Here is a 14,351-nt window from a genome sequence, read left to right on the forward strand (position 1 = left end):
CCTGCACTGTGAATGTTTACATGTTATGTTCAATTAAACCATGGCAACATGTAATGTTTGTGTATTATTATTTTCAGCAGACTGTGTTTTTCTATTGTTGTGACTTAGATGACGTTCAGAGCACATTTTATGACCAATTCATGCAAAACTCCGCGTTATCCCAAGGGGTTCACATACTTTTTCTTGCAACTGTATGTGTGTATATATATATATACACACATACATATGTATATATATACACACACATATATATACACATATATACATACACACACACACACACACACATATGTAGGTCTTTGGTTATTCGGGTTTTCTCCAGCGTAAAATTGGAAGTGTCCCGCGAACACCCGCGAAAACCTCAGAAAACACACACACACACACACACACACACACACACATATATATATAAAGGTAAAAAAGGATATATGCAGTGTTATCTTCATTTTAGATGTCAAAAGGGTCTCTCTCTCTCTCCTCTCTCTCTCTTCCTCTCTCTCTCTCTTTCTCTCCCCCCCCTCTCTCCGATCTTCTGCTCACCTGGCAAGCTGGCTTCAAGCTGTTCTCCAAGAAGCTCAGGGGTAGGCAACCTCGGCTCTTTTATGACTCATGGACTTCAACTCCCAGAATTCCTGAGTCAGCATAGCTGGGCTAGCTAGCTCTCTCCTGCCCTTCCTGCTTCCTGCAGAGACGCAGCAAAGGGAGGAGCCCCGCCCAAAAAGCTTTTCAGCTTGTTGGAGAACACCGTGAGTTTACTCTCTTTTAAACACACACACACACAAAAACACAGAGAGAGAGAAAGAGAGAGAGAGAAAGAGAGAGAAGCAGGGAAGCGCAAGTGCCTCTCTCTGTCTCTGTCTCTCTCTGCAAATGGCAGAGGAGGCTGGGAGCCACAGGGGAAGGCTCAAAGAGCCACATGCGGCTCCGTAGCCACAGGTTGCCGACCTGTGCCCATGGCGATGGGATCAAAATTCAAACCCATGGCAAATGACTCATATTTATGACGGCTGCAGCGTCCCGGGGTCATGTATCACTTTTTACAAGCTTCTGACAAATCAAATCGCTTAATAACCGTGTTACTAACTTTACAACTGCAGCGATTCACTGAACAACTGAGGCAAGAAAGATGGGACAAAACTCCCTTAACAAACGTCTCACTTAGCAACAGAAATTTCGGCCTCAGCTGTGGTCGTCATCTGAGGGCTACCTGTGGGGGCTGAAGATGGGGGGGGCGGGTGGTTTACCTTGAGCGCTTTCTTCTGATTCTCCTGAGCTGTGTGAAGGTGCTGCTGCCCTTTCTTGACGTAGTCCCCGGAGTCTAGAATGTTCTTCTCTATCCTGTCAATCGTTTCTCCCTAGATGGAACCGAAAGGGGGACATTTAGATATAAGAAGCTTTCGGGCAAAGATAACCAGTTCTGGAGGCAGAACAGATGGACAGAAAAAGAAGAGAGAGAGAGACTATAAGAGGTGCCTCCGCAGGCCGGCCGTGGGATTGGGGGACAACTAGTGGCAAAGGGAAAACAAAGCAAACAAATGGCGGTTCAAAAACGTTCAAAGGTAGCAGCTCAACTTCTGCATCATTTTTTTAAATTAATTTTTATTTTTTATTTTTCCAAACTCTCCCCCCCTATACATATACCGTGATATTTATCAGATGTTAACATACATTCTTTTTACATTCCTATATATAAGATACTTTTAATAAAATTAAATAAATACATATACATGAGTTTTGGTGTTGCTCGCCCATTTCCCTTTTCACTGTATCCACACTCCTTCTTCTTTACCTTCTTTCTCCCTTTCTCCTCTTTCTTCCCTACTTCCCTCTTCTTCCTCTCCTCTTCTCTTTCTTTCACCACTCTTCTCCCCTTTCTCCCCACTTCTCCTCCAACCTTCCTACTTCCTTCTCCCCTCCTTTACTCTTTTCTCTCTTCTCTCCTTTCTTCCCTCTCATCCCTCTTCAGATACAATTCAGGAGTAATGTTCGAGCAACTCCTCTCTCCAAATTTCCCTATCTGTATTATATACAATAAGATTAATTTTCTCTTACATTAATACTTCTATTTATCTAACCTTCTCAGTATATACTTCTATAAATATTTATACAACCTCCAGTTATTCAATACTGTGTCGCCTGGGTCTCCCTCCTCATTTGTTCCTTCTTCTTCCATCTAAATTGTTGTTAACTATCTTTTAACCGTATTTTCTTTTCAGCCAATCTTAAAAAGTTCCCCAGATTTCATAGTAGTCTGACTCTGTCTTATCTTTAATCGTCATTGTTAGTCTATTCATTTCTGCACATTCCAATATTTTCCCAATCACCTCTCCCTCTGGGGGGGGGCTTTCAGTGCTTTCCAATTTTGTGCAAATTGCATCAAATTGCACGATTGCTTCTGCATCATTAATAGCGAGTAAAACCTCCTAGAAAGCACAAGCAGGAAGTCTACTTGACAACTGATAGGAAGGAGACTGGATGCTTGTAGAAAGTCGGAACAAGTAATAAAGGGAATCAGAGGTGCACAGAGAGTCCTTTCTCTCTTTGGGGAAATGTTGCGTATCCTTTTCATGCAAGAAATCCAAAATTGTTAACATCTCCAAAGAAGCCTGGGAGAGATCCCTGACGCCACAAGCTACAGGTGATCAGCGTCAACCCGACTGAGGTGATCGGGCTAAAGGTCTGATTCAACAAAGTCTGACCAGAGCATCCCTCCCCCCCTTAGTTTCTCCCCCCCCCCCCACACTTCATACCTGCAGCTCCACTTCTGTAGCCAGGAACATAAACAGGTCATGCAGCTCCTGGATACTGCGCTCCAATTTCAGAATTTCACTGTGTCTGGTTTCGATCTCGTTCAGAGCCTGCTTTGTCACTTGGGTGTCCTTCATGAGCTGCATGAAAAAGGGTGACGTAGATCAGGGCTTTTCAACCTTTTCACCCATAGTACCACTTTTAGGATATAGCAATATCCGAGTACCACCAGTCGCCTAGCAAGGTGTCAAAAACTTGATGACCGCCCCCCCCAAAAGGAAAAAAGTGATAAAGTACAGGTAGTCCTTGACTTACAACAGTTTGCTTAATGACTGTTCAAAGTTACAATGGCACTGAAAAGGTGCCCCCCAAGGCACAGCAGAGCAAGACACCTGTCTGTCCACCCGGCGGCACTCTTCCTCCTGTCTGAGGTTTTCATTGTTGTGAGCATTTCTGTTGAGGATTGGCAGGGGGGGTGGGGTGAGGGGGGGTTGGTTTTTATTCCCCCCGTCTGCTGGGTGGTTGCAGCAGGTTTTGGTCACTTCACATGACCCTGGGACACTGTGACCATCATAAATATGAATCAGTTACCAAGCATCTGAATGTAAATCACAAGACCCGGGAGATGCTGCAACATTCCAGCTGATCGGCGCTTCTTCTGGGCCCAGCTGGAGCCTGGCACTGATCCTGATGCTTCCGCTGAGCCCTGACAGCCCTGCAGCTCCAGCCATCTCTCGCTCAGGCTTGTGCCGTGCTGCCACCGGTTCAGCTCATTCCCCTCCCCCACTACCACTTTTCTAGGATGGTCGCTTACCACCTGCCAGGTGCCAATGTAGCACATGTGGTACCCGTACCACTGGTTGAAAAGCCCTGACGTAGATTAATCCCCTTGTTTAGAGCCCTTTTCCTCCTTTCAAAGGACCCAACATTCTGATACTCACATTTGAAATAAATACTTCTGTCTGGCCGCTCTCCAGCATCTGATCCAGCTCTTCATCAGATACCACCGTGCTACCAGCTGGAGGGAATAAAAAATAATAATACAGTGTCAATATCAAGAAAGCGAGAGGCTTTTCAATCTTCCGTCAGAAAAGGGAAATGAAGTTCAAAGTATCTTTTCCCCCCCAGCAGTCTGACCCTTGTTTTGCCCTGTGAACAGAATCCAAAAAGGTAGGGGATCTATCTGAAGCGTAAGACCCAAAAGCCAAGGGGTGCACTGGAATTTTGAGGTTATCTGCACCACAAATGCCCTCTTGTGGTAAACTGCATAGCTGGAAGGCAGAGAACCCGATAAGGTTAGGGCTAAAAACTCTCTGTATTTCACAACTGGCTGACATCGGCTTTGTTGCTTGTTTGCTTTCTTTCAATTTGCTACAGGGATGCTGAGATGACTGCAATTGTGATTTTAAAAGGACTTGTTTCGATTTTTTGATGCTAGGAGTTGGTTCACACATCTTGAAGTTGCCACGGTTAAGAAATAAGTGCTTTAAAGCAGGGGTCCCCAACCCCCAGTCCGTGGCCCAGCACCGGTCCACGGCATGCCAGAAACCGGGCTGAACAAACAAGCAAAGCCCCATCCGTGGGATGTAGGCAGCACACGAAACCACACACCCTCCGGGCCACAGAAAAATCTCTCTCCATGGAACCGGTCCCTGGTGCCCAAAAAGTTGGGGGGGGGGCTGCTTTAAAGCAGGGCTTTTCAACCAGTGGTATGGGTACCACCTGTGGTACATTGGCACCTGGCAGGTGGTACGTGACCATGCTAGAAAAGTGGTAGTGCGGGAGGGGAATGAGCTGAACCGGTGGCAGCACCACACAAAGCCTGAGCGAGAGACGGCTGGAGCTGCAGGGCTGTCAGGGCTCAGCGGAAGCGCCAGGATCAGTGCCAGGATCCAGCTGGAGCTCGGCGCTGATCCTGGTGCTTCTGCTGAGCCCAGAAGAAGCGCCGATCGGCTGGAATGTTGCAGCATCTCCAGGGTCTTGTGATTTACATTCAGATGCTTGGCCACTGATTCATATTTATGACGGTCACAGTGTCCCAGGGTCATGTGAAGTGACCAAAACCTGCTGCAACCACCCAGCAAATGGGGGGGAATAAAAACCAAACACCCCCCACCCCTGCCGCCAATCCTCAACAGAAATGCTCACAACAATGAAAACCTCGGACAGGAGGAAGAGCGCCGCCGGGTGGGCAGGCAGGTGTCTTGCTCGGCTGTGGCTTGGGGGGCACTTTTTTTCAGTGCCACTGTAACTTCAAACAGTCACTAAGCGAACTGTTGTAAGTCGAAGACTACCTGTACTTTATTACTTTTTTCCTTTTTTGGTCATCAAGTTTTTGACACCTTGCTAGACGACTGGTGGTACTCGGATGTTGCCATATCCTAAAAGTGGTACAATGGGTGAAAAGGTTGAAAAGCCCTGCTTTAACGGATGGCATTAGCCCTCAGATACTATCTATCTGAGGGATAATGACTTGGCTAATATATAAATAGCACACATTGCTGAAGGGCTTTATAAAACTGAACATTTAGAGGTGGAACATAAAAGATAACCCTAGAAACTTTAGCAAATTTCTCCCAGGAAGAATGTATCAAACGTTTTTGAGAAGGGACAGGCTTTTAACTGTGATCTCTCTCTTTTATGGCTTACATTGGATAAGCTTCTACTTTTCTCTCCTCAAAAGAGAAACAGTGCTTTTGGTTTTTAAGAAATCATGGTGAAATGGGCTTCAATGGGGCTACAGATAGGAGACTAATGGCACATGCAATTTTGGGGCTGGAGGTTTTTCAAGAAAAGATTTTGTCTGGGATGGAATAAGGATTTCTGCCTTGGGCAGAGGGCTGGATTAGAAGACCTCCAAGGTCCCTTCCAGTCTTATGATTCTAGGTCAGTGTTTCTCAACCGTGGCAACTTTACGATGTGTGGACTTCAACTCCCAGAATTCTCCAGCTAGCGTTGCTAGCTGGAGAATTTTGGGAGTTGAAGTCCACACATCATAAAGTTGCCAAGGTTGAGAAACACTGTTCTAGGTTATCCTTCCTGGTTTTTTTTAAAGATACTGAGAATGAGGATCCCAGGTACTGGACTATAAAATAGGCATTTACCCTTTTCTTGTGGGTCTGATGCCTTTCCACCTTGCTGAAGAACACAATAGGTCAGGGGTAGGCAACCTCGGCTCTTTTATGACTTGTGGACTTCAACTCCCAGAATTCCCGAGCCAGCCATGCTGAGGGGAAAGGGAGAGTTTCCAAGCTGAGCCCTGCTGGCTCAGGAATTCTGGGAGTTGAAGTCCACGAGTCATAAAAGAGCCAAGGTTGCCTACCCCTGCACTAGGTGGTATGTTCTCCCACTTTTGGTAGGCCGATGCCTGAAATCAGCCACAAAGAAGTAAAAGTGTATCTATCTTCTTTCTTATAACTGAAAACTTCCTTCCTTTCACAACTGGAAACCTGCCAATGCTAATTTTGAGTTTTACAGGAGCAAGGGGCCTAGTTGATGTTAGCTGTTCTTAGCATGCTATGGCCTATCTTGTCCTTGACTATACCCAGGCCTACAAAGAATGTATCGGATGTATAAACTGAATTTAAACAGACTACTTAGACCAGCTTTAAGATGCTGGAAAATCATGTGATGTTCTTCAACGGTGGAGTTCACACTTCTTTTCACACATGTACATCCAAACAATTATGTTGGTAGGGATTTGACAGCAAATCACAAAATGGAACAGGCTGGCAATGGAATTCATTTTCCAGAATGTTCCCTTAATTTCTGATGGGCAGGTCTCAAAGTTACATTACAGTATGTTCCTGTGTCTTAGGCTACAGGGCCATGCATTTTTAAAAAGCCTCTCTAACTCTTTTCCAAGAAAAGAATTGCGTTTAAAATGCATAATGCACATTAAATTTGCATACTAGTTTGTTCTGCATAATTTTTTCTATTTCTATATTCACTGACAGAGCTAAGAGTAAAAAAAAAACAAAAACACCCTTTTTTCAGTTAAATTAATGGTCATTCTATTCATGGAACAGAACACAACATTCCTGTTTTTTTTAAACCGCTATCTCTTTAAAGAGAAAGAGTATAGAAAATAGGATATCACATTTGGACATTCTCCCTTGTTTATTTGATGTGGGGTTTTTTTATACTGCTTCCTACACTGAAGCATCTGGAAGCAATCTATATAAATAAAAATGTAAATGTTCGTTTGTTCAAAATCTTAAATCTCTGAAAGTTCTTCACCGATTGCTTTGAAATTTTGGCACAACGTTGCATTCGAATACGCACGTATTTTTATATACCTATATTATATAGATGTCACACCTGTGACAGGTAAAAACATGTTTTTGAAAAACAGCGCCATCTGTTGGACGTAAAAGCAACACACACTACGATTTTACCATTCCATTTCAATGTTTCCGATTTACGATCCATTTACGATTTCCAAATTTCCAATTTTACGATTCCATTTCAATGTTTCCGATTGCATTGTTAAATTGAATTTTCATAGATTTCGATTTATTTTCATTTTGATTTAATTATTTCGTGTGACATTGCGTTGGAATTGATGCACAGACAATGGAACACCAAAAAATATTGTATACCCACAAGCATTGTGAAATTAAACATATTAGAAATGTGCGCTTTCTCTTTTCTTTCTTTTCCATTTAACCAGACTGAGCCACAGCAACGCGTGGCCGAGTACAGCTAGTATACAATAAAAATAGTGACTTCTGGAGGATGAAATGGTGGGCTGAAGACGACTCTTGAAAAGTAAAACTGACAATCGTGACAAGCAATGAAGCTCTGGTGAGTCGATTGGCGTTATTAACCTCTCCAGACAAAGTGAGGTGATTCCCACAAAGTGCTCCAGACAGTTGCTTCTTGTGAGGAAACCTCAAAATAAGTGTCTCGGGTGGGTTTTGAGTACTGGGAGATGAGGTAAAACATTTTGCTCAAGCTGTGGTTGGCCCCTTTAAAAAAATACTAAGTTCACATACTTCTTTTTCTAATCAGAAAATTGTGTATTAACTACTTTTTAGCTATTAGAACCTTTGGATTGACAAATCTGGAAACACCGGGTGGGGTCTGCCTTCAATCGTTAATCAAAGAAAAATTTAACTGAAAGCTTAAGGAATTTGAAATAAAAAGCAAAAAGCTGATTTTAGAAAGGATCCAGACAAATTGGAAATAATATTTTGCAAATTAGTTATAAGAATTTTTCCCATAGGGAAGCAGACTTGTTTTGAATATAAAGAGATAAAAGATTTTAAAAATTGGGACTAAAAAGGCAGCTAAAGATTTAATTAAAGGAGAAAATACATCAGCCCGATTGAACAAGTACAGAACAATGCAAAATATTTTAATACTGGAAACATTGAGGGATGCTTTTGAAAAATGGAATCAGAAATTATCAACAATGTTAATAGCAATATTTGCTTCTATAATAAGCCATGTCCCAAAAAATATTTTGGAAGAAATGACAGAAGAGAAACAAGTTTTATCTGACAAGACAGAGACACTGAAAGGGATCTACAATTGACAGGATACAAGAATGACATGGAAAAAGTTGTTTCATCAGTCATAAAAATGTAATCCATTGATATTTTAAAAGTTAAAAGAGAATTACAAATAATAAATAAATAAAAGTGATCTGGATAATTCTGTCATATTAGATTTACAAAAGAGGTTAGATGAATCTTGTGGGAAGGGTTAAAAAAGAAATAAGAATTAGTTCTACAAGAGTACTTGAGTGGACTAAAATTAAGACTGTTAGAAGAAAAAGAAAGGAATATGAAGTTGGTTTATTTGATCAAGGTTAAAACAGATATGTTATTTCTGACAACTTTTAAAGGCCTTTTGCTGATACCAGGACTGAAATGATGATGCTTTATGGATTTATTTATAGATAAGAAATGGAACATGGGATGAAGAGATCATTGGTTGTAAAGTAAGAGGTGTAAAATGATTAAAATTGTTTATACTTGTTGTGATGAAGTCACTTCTTTATATATTTCTTTTTCTTTATTCTTTTCTTTTACATTTTTTTCTTTTCCTTGGCACTTTTANTCTTTAATGAAATTACTTTAAAAACTACAACAAAAGCAGCAATACAAGTATATAATGATAACTAATATATTAAAGGAATGTAATGTATTCTTTATAAAACCCTAAAAGTTGCTATAGAAGGTGTTTCTCAAGAGAAAGAACATTCTAGAATGGAGGCACCATCGTTAAGAAGGCCCATCTGTGAGCACTTGCCAGATTTTTCAATAAATGCATGATAATCTCAGTGACTGACCAGACCTATAACTGAGATTCTCTAACACAGGGCTTTTCAACCTTTTCACCCATTGTACCACTTTTAGGATATGGCAACCTCTGAGTACCACCAGTCACCTTACAACGTGTCAAAAAGTTGATGACAAAAAAAAAAGGAAAAAGTGATAAAATACAGGTAGTCCTCGACTTACAACAGTTTGCTTAGTGACTGTTCGAAGTTATAACGGCACTGAAAAAAGTGCCTCCCAAGCAACAGCCGAGCAAGACAGCTGCCTGCCCGCCCGGCAGTGCTCTTCCTCCTGTCCGAGGTTTTCATTGTTGTGAGCATTTCTGTTGAGGATTGGCAGTGGGGGTGGGATGGGGGGTGTTTGGTTTTTATTCTCCCCATCTGCTGGGTGGTTGCAGCAGGTTTTGGTCACTTCACATGACCCTGGGACACTGTGACCGTCATAAATATGAGTTGCCAGGCATCTGAATGTAAATCACAAGACCCTGGAGATGCTGCAACATTCCAGCTGATCGGCGCTTCTTCTGGGCTCAGCAGAAGCACCAGGATCAGCGCCGAGCTCCAGCTGGATCCTGGCGCTGATCCTGGTGCTTCCACTGAGCCCTGACAGCCCCGAAGCGCCGTTCAGCTAGAAAGCGGCACTGATCCTGGCACTTCCGCTGAGCCCTGACAGCCCTGCAGCTCCAGCCATCTCTCGCTCAGGCTTGTGCAGTGCTGCCACCGGTTCAGCTCATTCCCCTCCCCCGCTACCATTTTTCTAGGATGGTCGCGTACCACCTGCCAGGTGCCAATGTACCACAGGTGGTACCCGTACCACTGGTTGAAAAGCCCTGCTCTAACAGGTATCTTTATTTGCAATAGTGGCAAATATCTGTAGCTCAGGTGTAGGATGAGAGTGAAGGTTCGTTCTCCGAGCTTGTGGGTTTGTTTTCGAATGTTTCGTTACCAGGCTACCATCGTCAGCTGAATTTAGGGGAGTTTTAGGTATATTTGTCCCAAATAACTAAAATTTTGAATCTGGCCCAGCAGCTAACTGGCCACCCTCTGGGACTTGCCTTAGCCATAAAATATCCAAGTGTCACACTCTTTCTACAGCAGGCCCATGATTTGGGGCAACCCTACAAGATGATTTGACATTAAAATGTAGTATTTTCTGTGCCTAGCAAAGGCAACCACAAATACTCACTAATCTGTAGATGCCGTTTGATGCGCTCCAGATTGCGGTCTCGGTAGTCAGACTGTATGGTGTTGCATTTATTGATGAGATCCAAGAATTGTTGGGTAAGGATCCCATGCTGAAGCAGAAATGTACATAATGAGTTATGCCGACCATTTCCGCGTCCTCACCTTGCTTCCCCATCAAGGCAACCATTTGCGTTGCTTCTCACCTGATTCCTCTTCATTCGGTTGTTGAATGAATTTCTGTTTTCATCTTGTTCCTCTTTCGTAGGCTCAATTTCTACATAATCAAAAAGTGGCTACAATGAGATTGTAATGCTAATTTCAAGAAAGAGAGATCTGAGGACTAACATATTTAATTTTTCAGAGCGCTAGATACTAATTCCCAAGCCCAAGAGTCAAGATACAACCCTCTTTGTTTTCCTCGTAAGTTGTGCGCACTCACTCTTCAGACGGGCTCTGGTGTCTTTCGCCAACTGCTCGATCTCTTCGCGCAGCTTTTGCAGGCCTTGCTTCGTGTCTAACAAAACACAAGTGACAATTCAAGAAGGTGCTATTTTTCATCGTATCCAATTCTTGCAAGCTTTGTAACTGAGCTACGCTGCCCCCCCTCCCACCTTTCCTCCGGGAAACTATTCAGGAAACTATCTGTAAATGAGGGGAACAAATTTAGTCCTCGTTTAGCGAACAGCAGTAGGGACCATCAACCCAATTAAGCAAAGCAGCCACAAAGCGAAAAATGATGTGATCATGACTGTTTGTGATTTTACACAGGAGACCCCTATCAACCGACTGTAATGGCAAACCTCTGACTGAGAGAGAGAGATGCAAATGCAGGCAATTAGTCAGAAAGTTACTTTTCATTGTAACCATGAATAGTTGTCTGAGGCAGTCGCTAAGCAAGGACTGCTGTGGTGACGCAGTGGTTAGAATGCAGTATTGCGGGCTAATTGTGCCGACTGCCAGGAGTTCAGTTCAGCCCAGCTCAAGGTTGACTCAGCCTTCCATCCTTCTGGAGTCGGTAAAAATGAGGATCCAGATTGTTGGGGGCAACAGGCTGAATCTGTAAACCGCTTAGAGAGGGCTGTAAAGCAGCGTGAAGCGGTATATAAGTCTATTGCTACCTGCAATCCATTGTACATCACACCAACTTGTTCCTGACCAATCCTGCAAAAATCTGTCTCCTTTATTCCTGTGCTGAAAAGTCTGATTCATAACTGCTTATTTTCTTCTGTATAGGTAGCTCTAGCTTAGCAACCACAATTGGTACTGGCAGTTCTGTTGCTAAGTGCCTCAACTGCCTAAGCGAAATATCACGTGACCACAGTTTACATTTTTATTTCTGTCTTCTCTATTAATGCGGTTTGTTGTTGCAAGCCGGTTCTGAAATGGCCCGAATGGTGATCACATGATTATGATGGTCATAAAGGCAAGGGTTGATTGCAAAACTTTTTTTTTTATGCTGACATAATTCTCAATGGTCATTTAGCAAGGCAGTCAGGAAGTGAAGACTCCCTGTACTTTATAGCTATTTCTCTTCAGTAGTCTCTCTCTTTCTCTTTCTCTCTCCAAACCTCAGTTCTTATATTTCTACTAAGAATTCTACTGCCAAAATAATTCTTCTGACTCGATTCACATAGCACAAATTCCTCGCCCTTATTTTTAAATCTATCTTAAACCCAACTCATTTTCTTTCAGTTCTTGTTACAGTCAACCACACTGGTTTCTATTCCTGATTCTTACTCTCAACTAACCAAAGGTCTCTTGCTTTCTTGATCAACACTGACTAATCTTCCTTGCTGCCTCATTTGTGTAAGTCTCCTGTTTGAAGCATGTTTCCTTTTTCCGCTAATTTCTTCTCAAAGATGGTATTTCCTTTCCCATGTCATCTTACGCCTCGGTTCTCGTTTAACTAAAGCTTTAAAGAGGGATTGCAGCATTTGCAGTTAGTTTTCTGTTTGTAATTTTGGAACGTGTCACCTCGTAAGCAACGGCCTGCAACACGCCGTATATATTTAAGCCCACAGGTCATACGCTGGCAGATTGAAACATGACCATTGGAAACCTACTGTCATCGGGGATTGGTGAAGCCAGGATCGTAGTCTGGTTTTTCTCTAGGTCCTTCACTTTGCTTTCCAGTGTCTTCAAGGCTTCACGGATGCCACGTGTCTATAAAGGGGATAAATGATATAACGAGAAGGTCAGTTATCAATTACTAACTCCTGGCCTTGTCTCAGAGAGCTCAGAAACATTGATGATACAACTGGTTCTTCTAGGTCGATGGTTCTCATCCTGTGGTCCATGATGTCATCACGGGGAGGGGGGAGTGTCTGTGAAGTCTTGAAGAAATGTTATGATTTAAGTATTGAGGATCCGTGGCCGTAAAAGGTATTTAAAGGACGTCCGTGGTGAAAAAAAGGCTGAGAACCACTGTTCTAGGTTCTATATCTAGGATCTATAGCAGCGATGGCGAACCTTTTAGAGACCGAGTACCCAAACTGCAACCCAAAACCCACTTATTTGTCACCGTGGCCCACTGGGTGGGCATGGGTGTGGTGGTCATGGCAGACTGGGTGGGTGTTGCCAAGGTGGGTGCGGTCACCTCGATGTTGCTCATAGGAAGGGACGCCTGTGGGGGCCGGACAGGATTGGGGGAGATCCAGGGGGTCTCTGGCAGGTGGGGCGGTGGGCAGGAGGCTCATCCTGCGGGGTAAGGCGAGGCAGGGCGGGAGTGCCGCAGGACAAGGCGAGGCAGGGGCCGGGGCGTCTGCTGCCTGATACCATTGGCCCCGGCACACAGAGGCCAGCAAGTGCATGGGGGCCGACAGTGTCCGTCAGCAGCCACAGCCTGCCGGCCCCTCGACCAGCGCACTCTGGGGCTCCGCAGCCCGCCGCCAGCAGTTCAGAGAAGCCGCCTCTGAGCTGGACAGCCCGCCGACAGCTGAGGAGGCGATGCAGTGGGTTGTGCCTGGGAAAAGGAGAGCATGCGAGGCCAGGAGGGATGGGACGGGGGGGGGGGAGGGAAACCAGCCATGCTGGGATGCATCCGGCCACGTGGGACCTCGGCGAGTTAACGGGCAGCTGGTTGAAGAGGGACAGTTGCCATCTCCAGGGCATGGTGCACGTGCCCACAGAGAGGGCTCTGAGTGCCGCCTCTGGCACGTGTGCCACAGTTTCGCCACCACTGTTCTATAGATATTTTTTTTTAAAGTATTTCAGAAGAAGAAAATAATTACAGGTAGTCTTCACTTAATAACTGCCCTTTTTAATAACCATTCAAAGTTACTGTAGCACTGAAAAATTAACTTTACAACCTGTTCTCCCTCTTATGGCCGCTGCAGCGTCCCTGCAACCATTTGCCCACTTCATAGCCAAGCTGAGTTAACGGAGAAACTGGAAGATTTCAAGTCACAACCACACGTCTTGCTTAATGACTATGCCACTTAGTGACAGAATTGCCGGTCCCAGTTGTGGGAGTTAAGTGAGGCCTACCAGGCAGCAAAGTGGGCAGCGGCATGTTTTTATACGCCGCTGTTTTTATTTCTTTCAACAACCATCAGTGCACCATACAGATAGTCCTCGGCTTACAACAATTCATTTGGTTCCCGTTCAAAGATAAATGGCACTGGAAAAAGGGACACGAGCATTTTTCACACTTACGACCACTGCAGCATCCCCCACGGTCACGTGATCCAAATCCAGACGCCGGGCAATTGGCGTGTACTGATGGTGTCCTTGGATCACAGGATCACCTTTTGTGACCTTCTGACCAGCAAAGTCCACGGGGAAGAAGCCGGACTCACTCAACAACCGTGTGACTAACTTAACAACTGCAGTAAATCACCGAACCGCTGTGGCAAGAAAGGCCGTACAATGGGGGCAAAACTCACTTAACCACTGTCTTGCTTAGCGACAGAAATGTTGGGCCTAATTGTGGCCGTTAAGTCGAGGACTACCTGTACCACTTTCAATTTCTGACCACTTTTTGCTTAAATTTCCTCTGTCCATTTTTGGTAAGCGCTTTATTAAGACGCACTGTACACATTAATCTACTTTAGTTTTCCCTTCTTATAAATCAGTGGTTCTCAACCTTTTTAATGCCGTGACCCCAACCGGTCGTAAGTCAAGGACTAAACCA

General features: G+C 44.0%; 1 protein-coding gene across 1 annotated transcript in view; it reads right to left on the reverse strand.

The window, feature by feature from the left end:
- The window catches only part of LOC107296228 (syntaxin-4), a 26,374-nt gene that overhangs the window by 3,865 nt on the left and 8,158 nt on the right, over window positions 1-14,351 (reverse strand). The window contains exons 3-9 of the mRNA XM_015825578.1: window positions 12,283-12,382; window positions 10,659-10,733; window positions 10,423-10,493; window positions 10,221-10,329; window positions 3,690-3,766; window positions 2,751-2,888; window positions 1,245-1,355 (exon numbers count right to left, since the gene is read on the reverse strand). Of these exons, the coding sequence (XP_015681064.1) occupies window positions 1,245-1,355; window positions 2,751-2,888; window positions 3,690-3,766; window positions 10,221-10,329; window positions 10,423-10,493; window positions 10,659-10,733; window positions 12,283-12,382 (681 nt within the window). The remainder of the gene's footprint in view (window positions 1-1,244; window positions 1,356-2,750; window positions 2,889-3,689; window positions 3,767-10,220; window positions 10,330-10,422; window positions 10,494-10,658; window positions 10,734-12,282; window positions 12,383-14,351) is intronic.

This window comes from Protobothrops mucrosquamatus, unplaced genomic scaffold (genome assembly GCF_001527695.2).
Source record: "Protobothrops mucrosquamatus isolate PMUCROS unplaced genomic scaffold, P.Mucros_1.0 scaffold2695, whole genome shotgun sequence".
In the NCBI taxonomy this organism is placed as follows: domain Eukaryota; kingdom Metazoa; phylum Chordata; class Lepidosauria; order Squamata; family Viperidae; genus Protobothrops; species Protobothrops mucrosquamatus.